This window comes from Dipodomys merriami, unplaced genomic scaffold, assembly GCF_024711535.1.
Source record: "Dipodomys merriami isolate MVZ:Mamm:240054 unplaced genomic scaffold, mDipMer1.0.p SCAF_1414, whole genome shotgun sequence".
Taxonomy (NCBI): domain Eukaryota; kingdom Metazoa; phylum Chordata; class Mammalia; order Rodentia; family Heteromyidae; genus Dipodomys; species Dipodomys merriami.
This window is the reverse complement of record NW_027202732.1, coordinates 110,606-133,268: the sequence shown is the minus strand read 5'-3', so window position 1 is coordinate 133,268 and position 22,663 is coordinate 110,606. Positions and strand designations below refer to the sequence as shown.

Sequence of the window (22,663 nt, the reverse complement as noted above, 5' to 3'; positions counted from 1 at the left end):
GAAATGGAAGGTGGGACTAGTCCTATACCCTAGCAACTACTGGAAGTGGCCTGAAATGGAAGGCGGGACCAGTCCTATACCATAGCAATGACCGGAAATGGCCTCAAATGGAAGGCAGGACCAGCCCTGTATGCTAGCAACAACTGGAAATGACCTGAAATGGAAGGCAGGACCAGTGCCCGGCCTCTGACCCCCGTGACCGCTGACCCTGCCGTGCGGTACGGTGCTCACAAGGTTTTATTGTGTGGGAAGCTAGAGGAGAGAGGCCCGGATGTGACAGGGCTCCGGATGGGAGGCTGGGGAAAGGCCCTGGATGGGAGGCCCGAGGTGGAGTTCAAGGATGAGAGGCTCAGGATGTGAGAGTCCCAGGATATGTGAAGCCCTGGGTCTGAGAATCCCATGATGTGAGACTCTCTGAATGTGAAAATCCCCGGATGTGGGAATCCCCAGATGTAGGAGTTCCCAGATGTGAGAGTCCCCACATGTGAGAGTCTCTGGATGTAAAAGTCCCCGGATGTGACAATCCCGGGATGTAGGAATCTCTAGATGTGGGAATCCCTGGATGTGAGAATCCCTGGCTCTGGGAATCCCCGGATGTGAGAATCCCTGGATCTGAGAATTCCCGGATGTGAAAATCCAAAAATGTGAGAATCCCCGGATGTGAGAGTCCCTGGATGTGAGATTTCCCCAGATGTGGGAATTCCCTGGTCTGAGCATCCCTGGAAGTGGGAATCCCCGGATATGAGAATCCCCGGATGTGGAAATCTCTGGATGTGAGAATCTCTGGATGTGAGAATCTCCGGATGTGAGAATCACCGTATGTGAGAGTCTGTATGTGGGAATCCCCGGATGTGAGAGTCTCTGGATGTGAGACTCTCCGGGTGTAAAAGTCCCCGGATGTAGGATTCTCCGGATGTGTGAATACATCCCCGGGAATCCCCGGATGTGAGTCCCCAGAAGTGAGAATCCCCGGATGTGAGAATCCCCAGATGTAGGAATCCCCGGATGTGCAGAGTCTGTATGTGGGAATCCCCGGATGTGGGAATCTCTGTATTTGAGTATACCTGGATGTTTAATACTCGGATGTGAGTCCCCGGATGTGAGAGGCGCAGGCCAGGATCTGCCATAGCCCCGGGCAGTTGGGGGTTGGGGGTCGGGTCGGGGTCAGAGGTCGGGGATCAGGTGGTCGCAGGCGCAGAGCGGTCCGGGCACGCAGCAGGGCTGCAGGCGCAGGCTCCAGGTGTTGTGTGCAGGGCGAGGGGCGGGGCCGCGCGGGGGTGGCGCGTGCGCAGCATCCAGGCCACTGCGGCCTCCACGCGCCTGCGCGTCGCCATCGGGCCCCGCAGCGGGCGGGTCTCCCCCGGGTCCGCCGTCAGGTTAAAGAGCAGTGGCCGCCGGTGGCGGGTCATGCGCCGCCCGGAGCAGGCGCAGGCAGGGAAACCGAGGCAGGCGCCCGAGCCCGGCGGGTGGAAGCAGGGAGTGGCGAAGTGTAGCTTCCACACCGTGCAGCCTGCGGGGGGTGGGGAGAAAGGAGTAACATCCGGGGCCTCACATCCGGGGATTCCCATCTGGGAATTCACATCCAGGACATCACATCCGGGGATTCACATCAGGGCATTCACACGCAAGACCTTACATCCGGGATTCCCATCCAGGACCTCACATCTGGGTATTCACATCCGGGGATTCCCATCTAGGACCTCACATCCAGGGATTCACATCCAGGCCCTCACATCCGGGGATTCACATGTGGTACTTCACATCCGGGGATTCACATGCAGGGCCTCACATCCGGGACCTCACAGCCAGGGATTCCCATCTGGGACCTCACATCCGGGGCCTCACATCTGGGGATTCCCATCCGAGGCCTCACATCCGGGATCTCACATCCGGGGCCTCACATCCAGGGATTCTCATCCACTACCTCACATCTGGAGTCTCACATCTGGGAATTCCCATCGGGGACTTCACATCCGGGACCTTACATCCGGGGATTCCCATCTCATGCCTTCCATCCAGGTCCTCACATCCCGGGATTCCCACATCCGAGGATTCCCACATCCAGGTCTCCCACCCCAGGCCTTGCATCCGGGTCCCTGCGCGCTCGCATGCAGCTCCCTCCCCCGCCCTGGGGCCCGGCGGAGGTTGAGGCACTCACTTGGGCGGTTGAACCAGCGCACGGCGTGCAGCCGGGCCTCGCAGTAGTGCAGCAGGAAGTTGTGGCCTGCGGCCTGCGCTGTCCTCAGCAGCGCGGGCATCAGGTCCTCGCCGTCCACCTCCCTGCGGGACCCGGATGTGCAGGCTTCTGAGCGCTCAGAGACTCGGATGTGCAGGCCAGAGCCCCCAGAGACCCGGATGTCAAGGCTTGAGCCTGTAGAGACCCGGATGTGCAGGCTTCTGAGTGCTCAGAGGCCCGGATGTGCAGGCCAGAGATCCCAGAGACCCAGATGTCCAGGTTTCTGAGCCCTCAGAGACCCGGATGTGCAGGTCTAAGACCCAGGCCTCTGGTCTTAGAGACCTGGATGTGTAGGCCTGAGGCCTCAGAGAGCCGAATATCCAAGCTTCTGAGCGCTCAGAGACCCGGATGTCCATGCTTCTGAGCCCCCAGAGACCCGGATGTGCAGGCCTGAGATCCCAGAGACCTGGATGTGCAGGCTTCTGAGCCCTCAGAGACCCAGATGTGCAGTCCTGAGCCCTCAGAGACCCGGATGTCCAGGACTGAGACCTGGGCCTAGGTACTCAGAGACCTGGATGTGCAGCCCTGATGCCTTAGAGACCCCGATATGAAGGCCTGAGTCCTCAGAGACCCAGATATCCAGGCTTCTGAGTGCTCAGAGGCCCGGATTTGCAGGCCTGAGCCCTTAGTTACCCGGATGTAAAGGCTTCTGAGACCTCAGAGACCCGGATGTCCATGCCTGAGCCCCGGGTCTTGGGTCTTAGAGACCCGGATGTGCAGGCTCCTGAGCCCCCAGAGACCCGGATGTGCAGGTCTGAGCCCTCAGAGACCCGGATGTGTAGGCTTCTGAGCCCCCAGAGACCCGGATGTGCAGGCCTCAGCCTCCCCCCCTCAGGATCCCTGAGGCCCCGGATGACCTCCCTTCCCCCCCACCCCGTGGGGACCCAGGCCGGCGAACGACTACCTGTCCGCCGGAACCCAGCCCCGGCCAGGCGCACCACGGTGGGGAACAGGTCCATGAGGCTGGTGGGCTCAGGCACCAGGCGCCCTGCAGGCAGCGTCCCAGGCCAGCACGCCAGCCCGGGAACCCGGATGCCACCCTCCCAGCCACCCATGCCTTTGCCACCTGCAAGGGGGGAGCGAAGGGCAAAGGTCAATGGCGGGGTCGGGCCACGTGGGAGGCCCCGCCCATCCTGCCTCAGTTTCCCCCTCGCCCTGGTGCACGCCGTTGGAACCCCCAAGGCGGGCGCCCCAGGCCCGGGCCTCCAGCGAGGCACCGTGATCCGACGTGAAGTAGACAAGGGTGTGGCGCCCCAGCCCTGCACTGTCCAGCGCCGCCAGCAGTCGCCCTGTGGGGGGGGGCAATGGATCCGTGCCTCAGTTTACCCCCAGCGTCCACCGTGCCTCGGTTTACCCCCAACATGCACCATGCCTCAGTTTACCCAACATGCATCGTGACTCAGTTTACAAATTTCCATCGTGCTTCAGTTTATCCCCAATGCCCAGTGACTCAGTTTACCCAACAGGCACCGTGCCTCAGTTTACACCCAATGCTCACTGGGCCTCAGTTTACCCCCATCCCAGTGCCTCAGTTTACTCAACCCACTCACCTCGTCCCCGTGCCTCAGTTTACCCAACATGCACCATGCCTCAGTTTACACAATATGCCCAGTGCCTCAGTTTACCCAACATGCACCATGCCTCAGTTTACCCAACATGCCCAGTGACTCAGTTTACCCAAATACACCGTGCCTCAGTTTACCCCAATACCCAGTGACTCAGTTTACCCAAATGCACCGTGCATCAGTTCACCCTGAACATGCACCGTGCTTCAGTTTACCCAACATGCACCATGCCTCAGTTTACCCAAGTGCACCATGCCTCAGTTGACCCCCAACATGCCCAGTGACTCAGTTTATCCAAGTGCACCGTGCCTCCATTTACCCCAACCCATTGACCCCGTTCCCATGCCTCAGTTTCCCCCATCCCACTCACCCCATCTCCGTGCCTCAGTTTCCCCCAACCCACTCACCCAACCCCCGCGCCTCAGTTTCCCCATCCCGCTCACCCCGACCCTGTGCCTCAGTTTCCCCATCCCGCTCACCCCACCCCCGTGCTCAGTTTCCCCCATCCCACGCACCGTGCCTCAGTTCCCCCCCTGCACTCACCCACCATCCAGTCAAGCTCCTCCACGTTGTCGCCGTAGGCGCTGTGCGAGCTGCAGCCCCAGAAGGCGGGTGAGGTGACCAGCGGGACGTGGACGTGGAGGAAGGAGACAAGGAGGAAGAAGGGGCGGGCCTGGTGCCTGCGGACCCACGTCAGACCCCGCCCCCATCATCAATAACCTCACCAATAACCGACCTGATCAGGTATTGCCAATAATCGATCAGATGATTGATAATCGATCCTGATCTAATCGAAAATACCAATAATCGATCCTGATCTGATCGAAAATACCAATAATCAATCGTGATGTGATCGATAATACCAATAATCGATCATGATCTGATCAATAATACCAATAATCAATAGTGATCTGATTGAAAATACCAATAATCGATCGTGATCTGATCAGTTATTACCAATAATCAAACATCATCTGATCGATATGACCAATAATAGAACATGAGCTGATCAGATATTACTAATAATCGAACAGGATCTGATCAATAATACCAATATTTGATCGTGATGTGATCGATAATACCAATAATCGAACATCATCTGATCGATAATACCAATAATTGAACATGAGCTGATCAGTTATTACCAATAATCGAACATCATCTGAACAGTTATTACCAATAATCGATCATGATCTGATCAATACTACCAATGATTGATCGTGGTCTGATCTGAGGTCTACCAGATGTCTCTACAGATCTACTAGATGGAACATCCAAGGACCTGAGGTCTACCAGATGTCTATAGAGATCTACTGGATGTAACATCCTGGGATTTGACGTCTACCAGATGTCTCTGCAGATCTACTGATGGAACATCCGGGAACCTGAGGTCTACCAGATGTCTATAGAGATGTACTAGATGTAACATTCAGGGATTTGAGGACTACCAGATGTCTATAGAGATCCATTGATGGAACATCCGGGGATTTGAGGTTGACAGTTGACTATAGAGATCTACTGGATATACATCTGGGCACCTGAGGTCTACCAGTTGACCATAGAGATCTAGTAGATGTACATCAGGGGATCTGAGGTCTACCAGATGTCTATAGAGATCTATTGATGGAACATCCAGGGATTTGAGATTGACCAGTTGACTACAGAGATCTACTGGATGTACATCCGGGGATCTGAGGTCTACCAGATGCCTATAGAGATCTCCTAGTGGAACATTCGGGGATTTGAGGTTGACAGTTGACTATAGAGATCTACTGGATGTACATCCGGGGATCTAAGGTCTACCAGTTGACTATAGAGAACTAGTAGATGGCATCTGTCCCCCTCCCCGGCCCCAGGCTGACCTGTGGATGAAGGCCTCAGCCTCCCGCAAGAACAGCCCCGCGCTGGCCTCGAACCTCAGAGGCTGCTGGACGACCTGGTGATCCCTCATCAGGAAGCAGTCGGCGTGGACGATGAAGACACCTAGGAGGCAGGAGGTGCAGGCCAGGAGCAAGGCCCCACATCCGGGGCCCAGCACCCTGGGCACCCAGCGCAGGCCCAGCAGGCCCGTGAGCTTCCCAGCGGCCAGGCAGAGCAGGGAAAGCAGCAGCAGCTGCGCCCCCAGGTCCAGGGGCCCTTGCAGACGCACTCGCTTCTCCGAGGGCTCCGCTTGCAGGCTGTCCCCCATCAGGGTGAAGGGGACCCCGAAGAAGGAGTCGAACCTATGGTTCAGGGGGTGGTGGCAGTGGTGAGTGGGGGACTCACAGTTGAGGCCCAGGTGCCATTTGCCTGGAGGGGAAGAGATGGATGGATGAGTGAATGGATGGGTGGATGGGTGGATGGATGGGTGGATGGGTGGATGGGTGGATGGATGGGTGGATGGATGGGTGGGTGGATGGATGGGTGGATGGATGGATGGATGGATGGATGGATGGATGGGTGGGTGGATGGATGGATGGATGAATAGGTGGATGGGTGGATGGATGGATGGATGAGTGGATGGATGGATGGATGGGTGGATGGGTGGATGGATGGATGGATGGAGGGGTGGATGGATGGATGGATGGGTGGATGGATGACTTCTCTCTTTCCTATGAGGCCAGTGGCATATCCCTGCTGCTGCAGGATCTTGGCGAAGGTGATCTCGGAAGTGGGCAGCCCGCCAGACACGGCTGCCCACTGCAGCACGCGCGCCCCGTTGGTGGTCACCATGCCTTCCAAGAGAGAGGAGAAGGACCCTAGGTCAGTGATGATGGCGTCCTGGGTAAGGAGGGGGCATCTAGCACCTTCAGGGGGAAGGCCTGCTGTGTCTGGGATAGCCTGGGACCTGCCCACCCGGGGTGGAAAGGACCCCAGCCCTGGGAGCCCTCGGGGGAAACCAATATGGCATCACTTCCGGTTTCCTGGTGGTTCAGGGGGGAAGTCCCAGAGTCTCAGGGATTTGAACCTGAGATCCTCAGAGAAGTCCTCCCCTCCCTCTGGTTGACCTCCGTGCCCTAGATGTTGGGCCTCAGTTCCCCGGATGTTGGATGTTAGTATCCCGGATGTTGGCCCTCATCCCCGGATGATGGAGTTCAGTGCCCTGTATGGTGGATATCAGGACCCCAGATGTTGGACTTCAGTTACCCGAATGTTGTAGCTCAGTTCCCTGGATGTTGGATCTTACTACCCCGTATATTGGAGCCCAGATTCGGGTATGTTGGCCCTCAGATCCCCAGATGTTGGAGCTCAGTTCCCCGGATGTTGGGGCTCAGGTTCCCGGTTGTTGGATCTTAGTATCCCGGATGGTGGATGTCAGATCCTCGGATGTTGGAGTTCAATTCCCAGAATGTTAGGCCTCAGATCCCCGGATGTTGGATCTTAGTACAATGGATGTTAGAGATAAGGTCCCCGGATGTTAGAGTTCAGTGCCCTGGATGTTGGTGCTCAGATCCCCGGATGTTGGATCTTAGTAACCCGGATGTTAGAGATGAAGTCCCTGGATGTTAGAGCTCAGTACCCCGATGTTGGTGCTCAGTTCCCCGGATGTTGGGCTTTAGATCCCCGGATGTTGGGTCTCAGATCCCCAGATGTTGGATATCAGGTCCACGGATGTTGGATCTTAGTACCCTGGATGTTGGCTCTCAGATCCCCGGATGTCCCGACCCCGCCTCCCCCCCCCACTGCTCCTTCCATTCCCCGGATGTCCCACCCCCCCATACTGACCCAGGCGCACAGGGTAGCGTCCCGTCAGGAAGGTTGCGTGGCTTGGGCTGCAGACGGACGCTGCTGCCAGGTGCTGGGTCAGCCGCACGCCATCGCGGGCCAGGCCGTCCAGGTGCGGGATGCTGTGTGGGGAGAGGGAAACTGAGTCACAGCCAAGAACATACGGGGACCTGGGGTCTAACATCCGGGGATCTAATGCCCAAAATCCCAGGAGCTAAACTCCAACATCTGGGGTCCTGAGATCCCACATCCGGGGATCTAAGATCCAACATCCGGGGACCTGAGATCCCACATCCGGGGTACTAAGATCCAACATCTGGGGACCTGAGGTCCAACATTTGGGGACCTGGCATCCAACATCTGGGAACCTGAGGGCCAACATCTGGAGATCTAAGATCCAACATCTGGGGCCCTGAGATCCCACATCCAGGGTACTAAGATCTATATCTGTGGACTGGGCTACTACATCCGGGGTCTAAGGCCCAACATCCGGGGACCTGAGGGCCAAACATCTGGGTATCTGATCTCAAACATCCAGGGACCTGACATCCAACATCCGAGGTACTAAGATCCAAGATCCGGGGAATTGAATTCCAACATCCGGGGACCTAACATCCAACATCCAGGGATCTGAGGTCCAACATCCGGGGGCCTGATCTCCAACATCTGGGGTACTAACATGTAACATCCGGGAACCTGATTTCCCACATCTGGGGTATACTAAGATTTAACATCCGAGGACCTGATCTCCAACATCCGGGGCACTAACATCCCACATCCAGGGATCTGATATCCAACATCCGGGGACCTGATCTTCAACATCCAGGGAACTGAGATCCAACATCCTGGGAATTGAACTCCAACATCCGGAGACCTACCATCCAACATCCGGGGATGTGAGGTCCACTAGATGTCTATACAGATCTCCTGGTGGAACATCCGGGGAACTGAGCTCGAACATCCGGGATACTAACATGTAACATCCGGGGACCTGATATCCAACATCCGGGGCAGTAAGATTCAACATCCGGGGACCTGATCTCCAACATCCGGGGACCTGATCTTCAACATCCGAGCACCTGACATCTAACATCCGGGGTACTAACATCTAACATCTAGGGACCTGATCTCCAACATCCGGAGCACTAACCTAACATCCGAGAACCTGATTTCCCACATCTGGGGCATTAAGATCTAACATCCTTGGACCTGTCCTCCAACATCCGGGGCACTAACATCCCACATCCGGGGACCTGAGCTCCCACATTCGGGGCACTAACCTCCAACATCTGGGGACCTGAGCTCCTACATCCGGGGCACTTAAGTCCAATATCTGAGGACATGATCTCCCACATCCGGGGTACTAAGATTTAACATCCCGGGACATGATATCCAACATCCGGGGCACTAACATCCAACATCTGGGGAACTGAGTTACTAGATGTCTATACAGTTCTCCTGGTGGAACATCCAGGGATCTGAGCTCCCACATCCGGGTAACTAAGGCCCCACATCCGGGCCTCCCCCTCTGCTCACCGCAGGCTGCGGTTCCCGAAGCTGTCCAGGTCGCCCAGGCCCAGGTCATCGGCCAAGAGCAGCAGGAAGTTGGGGCGCGAGGGGGTGGGGCCTGCGCAAGGGCCAGGGGGGAGGAGGAGGAGGAGGAGGAAGGCGAGGGGTGGGGCTGCGCAGCCGCTGTGCAACCTGAGGAGGAGAGAGAGGAGGAGGAGGGGTGGATGGGTGGATGGATGGGTGGATGGATGGATGGATAGGTGGATGGGTGGATGGATGGATGGATGGGTGAATGGATGGGTGGATGGATGGATGGTTGGATGGATGAATGGATGGGGAATGGGTGGATGAATGGATGGGTGGATGGATGGATGGATGGGTGGATGGATGGGTGGATGGGTGGATGTATGTATGTATGTATGGATGGATGGATGGATGGATGGATAGGTGGATGGGTGGATGGATGGATGGGTGGATGGATGGATGCACAGTGGATGGATGGATGGGTGGATGGATGGATGGGTGGGTGGATGGGTGGATGGATGGGTGGTTGGGTGTATGGATGGATGGGTGGATGGATGGGTGGGTGGATGGATGAATGGTTGGATGGATGGATGGATGGATGGATGGGTGGGTGGATGGATGGGTGGGTGGATGGATGGATGAATAGGTGGATGGATGAATAGGTGGATGGGTAGATGAATAGGTGGGTGGGTGGATGGATGGATGGGGATATGGATTGATGGATGGATGGGTGGATGGATGGATGGATGGATGGATGAATGGATGGGTGGGTGAGTGGATGGATGGTTGGGTGGATGGATGGATGGGTGGATGGATGGATGGGTGAATGGGAAGAGGGATGGAAGGACTCCCCCTCCCTCCAGGCCCTCTCCTGACCAACTTGGCATCCAGGATCCCGTCCTTCCCATGATGCTCCCCGTTTCATGGAAGAGAATGCTGGAAGCAGGAAGTGGGGAAGAGCTGAGTAACATCCGGCCACCCCAGGGCCAGGCTGCTGTTGCCCCCACCAGTACATCAGCCCCTCACCTCGTCTTTCCAGGCCTGTGGCGGGGCCCTGCAACCCCCACCCCGGGGCATGGTGGAACATCGGGGGGGGGCTTCATAGAACAATCGAAGCCCTCCCACCCCCGGTCCCCACACCTCTCCCCGTGTTCCCCAGAGGACGAACTCACATCCACAGTTCTCTGCCATCAGCGCCTGGGCCTGCTGCTCTCCCTGCCAGCCAGGAAGCTCGCAGGGCTCAAATGTCCATGTCACTCCAGCAGCCAGAACTCCACAACATCCCTCCAAAATAAAAGTCCCCTTGTTCCTTGGAAAGCACAACATTCCCCCCCCTCCAAAATAAAAGTCCCCTTTGTTCCTTAGAAAGGAACAGGATGTGGTGCTGAAGGGGAAGGCGGGGAAGGAAGGGAAAAGCCCGGAGTTGCTGGGCTGGGCGCCAAGAAATATCCAGGCCTGGCAGAGGCAGGAGGAAGGGGAGGCGGGAAACCTCGAGAACTACATGGAAGGCTGCAATAATAGTCAGGACCGTCAGGGAGGGTGGCCTGTGCCCAGGGGGCATGGCCTGCGCTCAGTAGGCCGTGGCCAGAGCTCAGGAGGGCGTGGCCTGGGCTGGGGAGGAAGTGAGGGACTCAGGAGGGCTTGGCCTGTGCTGGGAATGTAGTGAAGGTCTCAGGGGGCGTGGCCTGTGGTCAGGAGGGCGTGGCCTATGCTGGGGAGAAAATGAGGGTCTCAGGAGGGCGTGGCCTGTGCTCAGGAGGGCGTGGCCTGTGCTGGGGAGGAAGTGAGGGACTCAGGAGGGCGTGGCCTGTGCTGGAGCTAAACTGAGGGTCTCAGGAGGGCGTGGCCTGCAATGAGGCAGAAGTGAGGGTCTCAGGAGGGTGTGGCCTGCAATGAGGCGGAAGTGAGGGACCTATGTGGGCGTGGCCTGCGCTGGGGCGGAAGTAAGGGTCTCAGGAGGGCGTGGCCTGTGCTGGGAAGGAAGTGAGGGTCTCAGGAGGGCGTGGCCTGTGCTGGGAATGTATGAGGGCCCCAGGAGGGCGTGGCCTGTGCTAGGAGCGGAAATGAGAGTGTGGCCTGTGCTGGGCAGAAATGAGGGGTCTCAGGAGGGTGTGGCCTGTGCTGGGGCAGAAGTGAGGGTTTCAGGAGGGCGTGGCCTGCGCTGGGGCGGAAGTGAGGAAGAATTCCATCCAGAAGCAGCACGGCTGCTTTATTGCCTCCGATTCTGGGAAAGGACCCCAACGGCCCAAAGCGCAGCTGGAGCCCGGAGCCAAGGTGTGGAGCGCCTGCTCCGCCCACATCTGGGTTCCACCTCTCACATCTGGGTCTCAACCCCTCACATGTGGGTCCCAACCCTCACATCCGGGTCCAAACCCCTCACATCCAGGTCCTGGCGCCTCCCAGTGGGCCTGGAGATAAGTGACATCCTGGTACTCGCCTCCACGTCTGGGTTCCCGGACCTGGAGATCCCTAACATCCGGGTACCCACCCCATATCTGGGTTCACGGACCTGGAGGTCCCTAACATCCGGGTACCCAGCCCACATCCGGGTTCATGGACCTGGAGGTCCCTAACATCCGGGTAGTTCCCATTCCACATCTCGTTCCTGGACCATCAGTGGATGTGGTGGGACCTGACATCCGGGATCCCCACACCACATCCGGGTCCTAGACCCTGTCAGTAGAAGGAGAGGAGCGTGACATCTGGGACTCAACACGCCACAGCTATGCCCATGGATGTGATATCCGGGTCCCATCCAGCATATATCCGGGTCCGTGCCACAGTCCACATCTGGGTTAATGGACGTGGACTTACATAACATCCGGGTTCCCCACGCAACATCCGGGTCCTGGCCCCTGAGTGGACCTGCAGATAGGTTATATCCGGGTCCCCCAGTCCACATCCGGGTCCTGGCCCCTCAGTGGACCTGGACATAAGTGACATCCGGGTCCCTGACGCCACCTTCAGGTGAGTGGACATGGAGGAGGGTGACATCCGGGTCCCCCAGTCCACATCCGGGTCCTGGCCCTTCAGTGGACCTGGAGATAAGTGACATCTGGGTTCCCCAGGCCACATCTGGGTCAGTGGACACAAATGAGGGTGACATCCGGGCCCCTCCCAGTCCACATCCGTGTACTGGCCCCTCAGTGGACATGAAGGAAGGTGACATCCGGGTCCCTCCTAGTCCACATCCGGGTCCTGACCCATCAGTGCATCTGGAGGAAAGTGACATCCGGTTCCTCCATGCCACATCCGGGTCAGTGGACATGGAAGAAAGTGACATCCGGGTCCCTTCTAGTCCCCACATCCGGATCCTGGCCCCTCAGTGGACCCAGAGATAGGTGACATCCGGGTCTTTCCCAGTCCACATCTGGGTCCCTCCCAGTCCACATCTGGGTCCTAGCCTCTCCATGGCCTCTGGTCGGACCGCAGCTTCTGTACAGCGAGCGCAGGTTCGGAACCCCACATCCAGGCATCTTCCGGCTGGGGCCCAGGAGTCTTGCTGGAGCTGGACATCTGGTTCTCACGCGCTTTCCTGGCAACCGAACGCCGCGGCCTAGCGGCGGGATTGAAGCCCCACATCCGGGTCTCCTCAGTCCGTTGCCCTGCCATGGCACCCAGCGGCCTAGTGGCGGGAATGAAGCTGAACATCCGGGTCTCCAGCACGCGGGGGGCGTGTCCGGGCGGCGCCCCGGGGTGGGAGTGGCAGACAGGCGCCGCGGTCGCGCTCTGAGGCGGCGCGCACCTCCAGGCTGCCGTCGGCGCCCAGCGTGAAGCGGCCTCGCCTCTGCAGCCCATACAGCACCAGCCCGCCGGGCAGGCGCCAGGACACCGGAAGCGTGGAGGTGGGGCAGCGCAGCCGGAAGCTGCCGCCCAGCGCCACACGCAGCGCCGCTCCCGACACTTCCCCAGGGGGCGGAGTCAGTGCCTCAGAGGGCGGAGTCGGCGCATCAGGGGGCGCAGTCAGCGCCCAAGTTGGCGGGGCAGGCGGGCCAGGGGGCGGAGCTGCCTCAGAGGGCGGAGCCAGCACACCAGGGGGCGGAGCCAGCGCCCAAGATGGCAGGGCAGGCGTGTGATGGGGCGGAGCTGGCGCGCCAGGGGGCGGAGTAAACGCCTCAGAGGGTGGAGCCGACGCCACAGTGGGCAGAGCCCGCGCCCACCATGGCGGCAGCCGCACCCACATCCGGGCTTCGCCCGCCGGGTTGCGCGCCACACACGCCACGGCGTTGCTGCCACCGCTGCGCAGCACATGCACATCCGGGATTTCCAATGTCCCGCGCGCATCCACGCTGATCCCTCCCCCCCATGCGACTGCGATACGGGACTGGAAGTACCAGCCCGCCCGGAAGTTCCCACAGCAGGTGGGGCTCGGGGATGCCATCCGCCTGGCAGCGCATGCGCAGACGCACCACGGGGGAGACCCGGATGTCGTCGTTCACGTCGTCATGGACGTCAGGCGTGACCCGGATGCGCGGCGCCCGCAGCTGCACGTGTAGGCGCACGGTGGCGCGCCGGCCCTGCCCCGCCACGCACGTGTACGTGCCTGCGTCGGCCCGCCGTGCTCCCCGCAGGCGCAGACGCCCATCTGGCAGCACCCGGAAGTGGGCGTCCTCCAGGCCGGAAGTGAAGGCCACGGGCTGCGAGGCCGGCGTCAGCCAGGTCACTGCGCGCGACCCCTGGGTCACGTGAGGGTCACGGGGGCGCCGTAGGGGACAGAGAGTTCGGGGGGTAGCGGGGCGGAAGTGGGAGACGAAGAGGAAGCAGGAAGTGAAGGGGAAGTCTGAAGTGAAGCAGGAAGCGAAGGGGAAGCAGGAAGTGAAGAGAAACCAGGAAGTGAAGAGGAAGAGGAAACAGGAAATGAAGAGAAAGAAGGAAGAGTCTGAGAGGAAGAGGAAGAAGAAGAAGGAGGAAAGGAAGAGGAAGAAGAGGAAGCAGGAAGAGATGGAGAAGAGGAAGAAGAAGGAAAAGAAGAGGAAGCAGGAAAAGAATGTGAAGAAGAAGGAAGAGACTGAGAAGAGGAAGAGGAAGGAAAGGAAGAAGAGGAAGAAGGAAGAGACTGAGAAGAGGAAGAGGAAGGAAAGGAAGAAGAGGGAGAAGGAAGAGACTGAGAAGAGGAAGAGGAAGGAAAGGAAGAAGAGGAAGAAGGAAGAGATTGAGAGGAAGAGAACAGGAAGGGATGAGAGGAAGAGGAAGAAGGAAAGGAAGAGGAAGAAGGAAAAGAAGCAGAGGAGGAAGCAGAGGAAGTGGAAGAAGAGGAAGGATGGTGAGAGGAAGAGGAAGGAAGAGATGGAAAGGAAGAGGAAACAGGAAAGGAAGAGGAAGAGGGAAAGGAAGAGGAAGAAGTTGAATGATGTTGAGAGGAAGAGGAAGAAGAAGGAAGTGATTGAGAGGAAGAGGAAGGAAAGGAAGAGGAAACAGGAAATGAAGAGGAAGAGGAAGAAGGAAGTGACTGAGAGGAAGAGGAAGAACCCGCCCCAGGCTCCGCCCCCCCATCCGTGGTCACACATCCAAGGTCTAACCCAGGCCCCAGGTCCCAGATCCCCACACTCCCATCAGGCCTCGCGACCCGAACATCCAGGTCTCCCAGGACACCGGATGGGACATGGAGGAAGTGGTGGGCAGTGCAGTCCTCCCTGGGGTCGGCGTCCTGGGTCACGGGGGTCACGGTGGTCACGGGAAGCTGGGGTTGCAGATAGGAGGCGCCTGACCCAGCCGCCAACTCCACGCGCAGCCGTGCAGGCGCATCGCCTGCCGCGTTGCGCGCCACGCACACATACTCCCCCACGTCGCGTGACGTCACCGGACGCACGGAGAGCGTGCCGTTGGGAAAGGCGCGGACCCGGATGTCAGAGCTGGGGAGGGGAGAGGGAGGGAGGGCAGGAAGGAAGGAAGGAGGGAAGGGTGAAGGAAGGATTGGAGGGAAGGAAGGAGAGAATTTAGGGAAGGAAGGAGGGAAGGAAGGATTGGAGGGAAGGATTGGAAGGAAGGATTGGAGGGTAGGAAGGATGGAAGGATGGAAGGATCGGAGGGAAGGAAGGATTGGACGGAAGGAAGGAAGGATTGGACGGAAGGAAAGATGGAAGGATTGGAGGGAAGTAAGGAAGGATTGGAGGGAAGGAAGGATGGAAGGATTGGAGGGAAGGAAGGAAGGATTGGAGGGAAGGAAGAAAGGAAGGAAGGAAGGATTGGAGGGAAGGAAGGATTGGAGGGAAGGAAGGATGGAAGGATTGGAGGGAAGGAAGGAAGGATTGGAGGGAAGGAAGTATAGAAGGATTGGAGGGAAGGAAGGAAGGAATGTAGGGAAGGAAGGATGGAAGGAAGGAAGGATTGGAGGGAAGGAAGGAAGGATTGGAGGGAAGGAAGGAAGGATTGGAGGGAAGGAAGGAAGGATCGGAGGGAAGGAAGGAAGAAGGGAAGGAGGGAAGGAAGGAAGAAGGGAAGGAAGAAAGGAGGGAGGGAAGGAGGGAAGGAAGGAGGGAAGGAGGGAAGGAAGGAGGGAAGGAGGGAAGGAAGGAGGGAAGAAAGTAATAGGAGGAAAGACCATAAGGAAGGGAAGACAAATTTGAAGCCAATGTTAGTTATTCGCACATGTGACATATGCATCCAATACTCATCTTGTATCGATCCCTGATCGATCATCTATGATCGATCACTAGGGTTCTACCTTGCGATCTGGCAAGCCAGGACCTATCAATTACCTATTCACTGCTAATGGATCTACCATCCCCACCTCATCTCTATCAATATTTAATCGATAATCGATTTGTTATCTATGGTCTACTGTGTCTATGTCATCTGTCTAATCCATCCTCTATCAATTAACTATCTATCAAGGGGTATCATCTTTATCCCAACTATGGGTGGATAGATGGATGGGTGGATGGATGAGTGGATGGATAGGTGGATGGATGGATGGGTGGATGGATGGGTGGATGGATGGGTGGATGGATGGGTAGATGGATGGGTGGATGGATGGGTAGATGGATGGGTGGATGGATGGGTAGATGGATGGATGGATGGGTGGATGGATGGGTGGGTGGATGGGTGGGTGGATGGATGAGTGGATGGATGGGTGGATGGATGGATGGGTGGATAGATGGGTAGATGGATGGGTGGATGGATGGGTGGATGGATGGATGGGTGGGTGGATGAATGGATCGATGGGTGGATGGATGGGTGGATGGATGAGTGGATGGATGGATGTGTGGATGGGTAGATGCACGGGTGGATGGATGGATGCCCCCCACTTCCCACACTCACCTGCTCCCAGCATCCACCAGTCGCCCATCTGGCAGCCTCCAGAACACGCGTGGGGCGGGGTCCCCGTGCGCATGGCAGTGCAGCGTGAGGTCAGCGCCGTGGGGCATGCGCGTGGCGAGCGGGCCTCGGGGTCGGACGCTGGGAGGGAGACGCGCGTGCGCGGGCGTGACTTCGACGTGCACAGTGCGTTTCGCGATGCTCAGCGTGTTGACGGCCACGCACTCGTACTCACCAGCATGGCGCGGGGCCTGCAGGCAGCGCAGCACCAGCGTGCCATTGGGGAGGACGTAGATGTCGCTGAGTCGAGGGTGCGTGTGCACATGCACGGGTCTCGCGTGGGTCCCTTCAGGCAGACGCCAGTGTAGGGCCGCAGGGGGCCAGGCCTGGGCTGTGCAGGGCAGGTGCAGGGTGAGGCCCGCGTGGGCCGACACCAACTCCGTGGGCGCCTCATGCAGCACGGGGGGAGCGGGGGAGGCGTGCATGACATTTCCACGTGTGTCAGAGCCACGCATGCGCGCTTCATGTGTATCAGGTGAGTGTGGAAGGGATGTGATCGTGTCCCTTTCACGAGTGATATTTCCACGTGTGACCATTGTGTGAGTGTCAGATTCATGCGTGACATTTACACGCGTGTCAGATCCATGCATGTGCGGTCCAAGAGTATCAGGGCTATGCAGAAGAGACCTGATCGCATCCATTCCATGCGTCCCTCTATCTGTCTGCTCTATGTCTGTCTGCCTGTCTGTCCGTGCGTGTGTGTTTGTCTCCCCAGTCATCCTGTGCCCCACACGGCCAGGAACACAGACAACAGACAGACAGAGTGAAGGACTTCGCCCCATGCCCTCTGACCTGTCCATGCCCTCTGCCCTCCCAGTGACCCCTGACCTCCCTGTGACCTCTCCATGACCTCTGACTACTCTGTGACCTCTGACCTCCTGTGACTCCTGGCTTGCCCATGACCTCTGACCTCCCAGTGACCCTCCCGAGACCTCCCCGTGACCTCTCCATGACCCCTGAGTTCCCCATGACCTTTGACCTCCCATCCACTTCTCACCTGCCCAAGGCCTCTCACCTCCCCGTGACCTCTTCATGACCTCTGACCTCTCTGCAACCACTGACCCGACTGTGACCCCTGACTTCCCTGTGACCTCTGACCCCCCATGACCCCTAACCTCCCCGTGACCTCTGACTGTCTTGTATCCTCCCTGTGACCGCTAACCTCCACCTCCTATCTGGCTCCCCTCAGTCCCCTGCCCCCACGCCAAGAGCCTGCAGGAAACAGATGGGTAAACTGAGGCTCACCTGTGTCCAGCTCGTTCCAGGTGCCACAAGGCGGGGTCACAGCGGGCGGGGCCGGGGGTCGCAGGTCAAAGGTCCCAGGATCACTGTCAGGGGAAGTCGCAGGACAGGAAGGGAGGGCATCCGGGCCACGGCCGTGCAGGGTTATAACCACGGGGTCACGGGGGTTCGCCGTGGGGCCCAGCCAGGCGCGGTGGGCTTTGTGCTGTCGTCCCCGCCTGCGGCCGCCACCAGGCCTCCTGGGGGCCGGAAGTAAGGAGGCCGGAAGTGAGGAGGACAGAAGTGAGGAGGACGGGAGTGCAGAGGTCGGAGCAGCGGATGCTCTAGGGGTGGAGGACGGAAGTGGGGATGTCAGTGTCAAAACCAGAAGTGGAGAGGTCCGTGGGGAGACCGGAAGTGTGGAAGTCGGAAGTGGGGATCTCCGAGTGGTAACCGGAAGACGGGTGGTCCGACTGGAGACCGGAAGTGGGGAGGTCCGTGGGGAAACCGGAGGTGTGGAAGCCGGAAGTGGGGATCTCTCAGTCGAAAACGGAAGTGGGTAGGCCGAAGTAGTGGAGGCCGGAAGTGGGGATTTCCGAGAGGAAACCGGAAGTGGGGAAACAGGAAGTGGGGTGGTCCGAATGGAAATCGGAAGTGGGGATCTCCGCGTGGAGAACGGAAGTGTAGATTTGCGAGTGGAGCCCAAAAGTGGGGATGTTCGAGACAAAACCGGAAGTGTGGAAGCCGGAAGTGGGGTGGTCCGAGAGGAGACCGGAAGTAGGAATTTTCAAGTGGAAACTGGAAGTGTGGAAGCAGGAAGTGCAGGGGTCCGAGTGGAGACTGGAAGTGGGGAGGTCCGTGGGGAGAGCGGAAGTGGGTAGGCGGAAGTAGTGAAGACAGGAAGTCGTGATGTTCGAGTGGAAACCGGCAGTGTGGAGACCGGAAGTGGGGTGGTCTGAGTGGAGACCGGAAGTGGTGAGGTCCGAGTAGAGACTGGAAGTGGGTCGACAGAAGACACAGAGACCGGAAGTGGGGATATTTGCGTCGAAACCGGAAGTGTGGAAACCGGAAGTGTGGACGCCGGAAGCGGGGAGGTCTCCATGGAGACCGGAAGCAGGGTGGGCGGGGCCCGGATGTGCTCGGCAGCCACTGGTGGGCGCGGGCGGCGCTGTAAGGCGGGCTGGAACCTGCGGCTGGCGGGGGCGGCGCGTGGGGCGGGAGGGGGAGGCGGAGGCGGCGGACGCCGCTGCCGCCCACGCCCAGGGGCGCCCGCAAGACGCCGACGCCACAGCCGTGCTTCCCCGGTGCCCAGGCCCGAGCTTGGTGCATCAACAACGACGTCAGCGCCGCGCGACGCCCCCGCGGCCGCTTCCGCAGCGGCGCTCACCATCATGGAATCCGCCATTTTTGAATCCGCCATCTTGGCCTCCACCATCTTGGAATCCGCCATCTTAATTCCCTCCATCTTGGATTCCTCCATCTGGGATTCCGCCATGCTGGTTCCCTCCATCTTTGATTCTACCACCTTGTTTTCGGCCATCTTTATTCCTTCCATCTTGTTTTCTGCCATCTTGATTCCTTCCATCTTGGATTCCGCCATGTTGCTTTCCACGATCTTGTTTCCATCCATTTTGGATTTAGCCATCTTGGCGTCCACCATCTTGGAATCCGCCATCTTGGTGTCGGCCATGTTGGATTCGGCCATCTTGGTTCCCTCCATCTTGGATTCCTCCATCTTGTTTCTCTCCATGTTTGATTCCGCCATCTTGGTGTCCACCATCTTGTTTTTGGCCATCTTGGAATCCGCCATGTTGGTGTCGGGCATGTTAGATTCTGTCATGTTTTCGGTCATCTTGCTCCCCTCCATTTTGGATTCCGCCATCTTGGTGTCCACCATCTTGGAATCCGCCATCTTAATTCCCTCCATCTTGTTTTCCGCCATCTTGTTGCCTTTCATCTTTGTTTCCGCCATCTTGTTTTTGGCCATCTTGCTTTCCGTCATCTTGGATTCTTCCATCTTTGATTCCGCCATCTTGGCTTCCTCCATCTTGTCCCCCGCTGCCCCGCCCACGCTGACGTCCGCATCCCAGCGCGCCATCCCCAGCGCGTTGGCGGCCACGCACCCATAGCGTCCACTGTGCTGCGGACCCAGCGCGGGCAGCGTCAGTGTCCCGTCCGCCCCGTCCCCGACGCCGTCCATCCCCAGCTCCGTCCCCGCCCAGGCCCAGCGCCCACCGGGCAGCAGCCAGCCAACGCGCGCCGCCGGCTCCGCCTCTGCCCGGCAGCCCAGCTGCAGCGCGGCGCCCACAGGCAGCGCCAGAGCCGTGGCCGCTGGCGCCCCCGACGCCACCACGAACACACGCTGCGCCCGGCCTGCCATGGCGGCCTCAAAGCCACCGTAGGCCACAGGGCCCGGGGCTGAAGCTGGGGCATAGGCCGTGGGGGCTGTGGCTTCAGAGGCATCAAAGGCTGCGGGGCCTGGGGCTGCAGACAGAGCGTAGGCCGAGGGGGCTGTGGCTTCAGAGGCATCAAAGGTGGCGGGGCCTGGGGCTGCAGACGGGGCTGCGGGGCCTGTGGCTTCAGAGGTGTCAAAGGCTGCATGGCCTGTGGCTTCAGACACGGTGTAGGCTGCGGGGCCTATGGCTTTCTCCTCTGTGTAGGCCTCAGATCCTATGGCTTTTTCCTCAGTGAAAGCCTCGAATTCTATGGCTTCATTTGCACCATAGGCCTCGGATTCTATGGCTTCATTCACAGCGTAAGCCTTGGACTCTATGGCTTTTTCTTCACCATAGGTCTGAGATTTTGTGGCTTTTTCCTCAGTGTAGGCCTCGGATCTCATGGCTTCATCTGAGCCATAGGCACTGGATCCTTTGGCTTTCTCCTCAGTGTAGGCCTCAGATCCTATGGCTTCATTCATGTCATAGGCCTCAGATTTGATGGCTATCTCCTCAGCATAGGCCTGGGATCCTATGGCTTTCTCCTCAGGGTAGGCCTCGGATCTTGTGGCTTTCTCCTCAGGGTAGACCTCGGATCTTGTGGCTTTTTCCTCAGCGTAGGCCTCAGATCTCGTGGCTTTCTCCTCAGCGTAGGCCTTGGATCCTATGGCTTCATTCACACCATAGGCCTCAGATTCCATGGCTTCCTCCTCCATGTAGGCCCCCGGACCCCGTGGCTCCGTCCCCGCCGTAGGCCAAGTGCCGTGCCTCGGTTTCCCCGCGGCGCCCCACTCGGGCCTCGCAGCGGTACCATCCAGCATCATCCTGGTGCACCCCGCGGATCTCCAGCGTTGTCCCCCCGTCATGGCCGCCGTCCTCATCGCCCAGCAGGACGGAGCCGTCGGGCCGCGTCCAGGCCACGCATGGCGTTTCCAAGCCCTGCGCCGCACAGTGCAGCCGCAGAGTCTGCCCCGGGGTCACCACATGCACGTCATCGGGGTCATCACGGGGGTCGAGGGTCACCCAGGGCGCGTCCTCCGGGTCCTCGGGGCCACGCACGCACACCGTCCACGTCAGATGTATGTGTGGCCCGCGCAGCCCGGCCCAGCGCAGCGTCAGCTCGGGCTGCAGAAGTCAGGCAGGCCGCGCCCACAGCCGGGCCACCACGCCCGGAAGTGACATCGGCGACGATGACGACGCACCAAGGCCACGAACCAGGCGGTAGGCCTTGCCCACATCCGGGTCATGGACATCCAGGAAACTGGCCTCAGGCTGGGCGTGGCCTCCATCCTGGTCATACCCGGGGCCTACATCCGGGTCTCTGTCCTCAGAGTGGGCGGGGCCCTCATCCGGGTCATTGACATCAGGGTCTCTGTCCTGAGGGTGGGCGGGGCCTATGTCCTGATCATATTCATGGCCTACATCCGGGTGTCTGTCCTGCTGGCGGGAGGGCCCTACATCCGGGTCTCGGGCTTGATACATATAGCCTACATCCGGGTATTTGTCCTGCAGATGGGTTGGCCTACAACCGGGTCTCTGTCCTGAGCATGGGCAGGGCCTACATCAGGGTCTCTGGCTCCCTGGTGGACGTGGCCTATATCAGGGTTCCTGGTTCGATGGTGGGCCTGGCCTACATCTGAGTCTGTGGCCTGATACATATGGTCCACATCCGGGTCTCCGCCCTGACGGTGGGCGTGGCCTACATCCGGGTGCCTGTCCTGATACAGCTCATCCCCATCAGGGTCTCCGCCCGAGGGTTGGGCGTGGCCTTCCCCGGATCCATCTCCCAGGTCCCCATCCAGGTGGGCATGGCGCGGCGCCTCCGGGTCCAAGCGCAGCATCAGCGCGACGTCATCAGTGTCATCGCCTCCCACCAGGCGGCGGGCATGTGCGAGGTGGGCAGGGTCAGCATAGCAGACGAGGGCGGCACTGAGCATCAGGTGCACTTGCGCAGGGGTGTCGGGGACGAGGCCGGGCCGCACGTCGAGGTCGCGCACGACGGGCGCGCGCCGCAGGCGGCAGGCAAGGTGGGCAGTGCGGCCACGGGCGTCTGTCAGCCTCAGCCGCACCTCGCCCACATCCTCCCCGTCCTCCACTTCCTCTTCCTCTGCCTCCACTTCCGCTTCTGGCGGCTCCTCGCCATCCGCCGGGTCAGTGAGGATGCGCGGCGACCGACAGCGCATGCGTGGCGGCAGGCGACGCAGGTCCAGGCCGCGGCGGTCAGTGGGGCTGGCGTAGGCCGCGCACGCCTGTTCCTTCCCACAGCGCAGCATGCCTGCAGGGGGGGACGGGAGAGGGGCCGGCTGACATGGGACACGCCTCACTGGGGAGCCTCGGCCACGCTCCCGCCGCGCCTGACTGGCTGGAGCTCAGCCACGCCCTTCCTAGGGGTTCTCAGCCACGCCCCCGCCATGCCTGACTGGCTGGAGATTGGCCACACCCCCTGCCGAGCCTCAGCCACACCCCTGCCCTGCCTGACTGGCTGGAGCTCAGCCATGCCCCAGTGTCACCTCAGCCACGTCCTCATCTCACCTGACTGGCTGGACCTCGGCCACGCCCCCGTGGAGTCTTAGCCACACCCTCCCCCTGCCTGAGTGGCTGAAGCTGGGCCACACCCTCCCTGTGGAGCCTCAGCAACGTCCCCGCCCCGC

The 22,663-nt window shown here is 59.4% G+C and overlaps 1 protein-coding gene across 1 annotated transcript; it reads right to left on the bottom strand.

Annotated features, from left to right (window-relative positions):
- Positions 1 to 1,178: 1,178 nt before the first annotated feature.
- LOC138826330 (arylsulfatase L-like) lies at positions 1,179 to 10,224 on the bottom strand. Its single transcript, XM_070021409.1, has 10 exons — positions 10,212 to 10,224; positions 9,043 to 9,207; positions 7,507 to 7,628; positions 6,395 to 6,515; positions 5,664 to 6,092; positions 4,345 to 4,481; positions 3,391 to 3,525; positions 3,141 to 3,302; positions 2,159 to 2,371; positions 1,179 to 1,510 (listed from the first exon to the last, which is right to left on the bottom strand). Coding segments are annotated over exons 1-10 (1,818 nt in total). The 5' UTR covers positions 10,214 to 10,224.
- Positions 10,225 to 22,663: the final 12,439 nt, after the last annotated feature.

Excerpts from the sequence above, each read along its gene's own strand:
- LOC138826330 (XM_070021409.1), bottom strand. Across the intron at positions 7,629-9,042 it reads TTCGGGAACCGCAGCCTGCG|CATCCCGCACCTGGACGGCC; the intron begins GTGAGCAGAGGG and ends CTCCCCACACAG. Across the intron at positions 6,093-6,394 it reads GGATATGCCACTGGCCTCAT|AGGCAAATGGCACCTGGGCC; the intron begins AGGAAAGAGAGA and ends CTCTTCCCCTCC.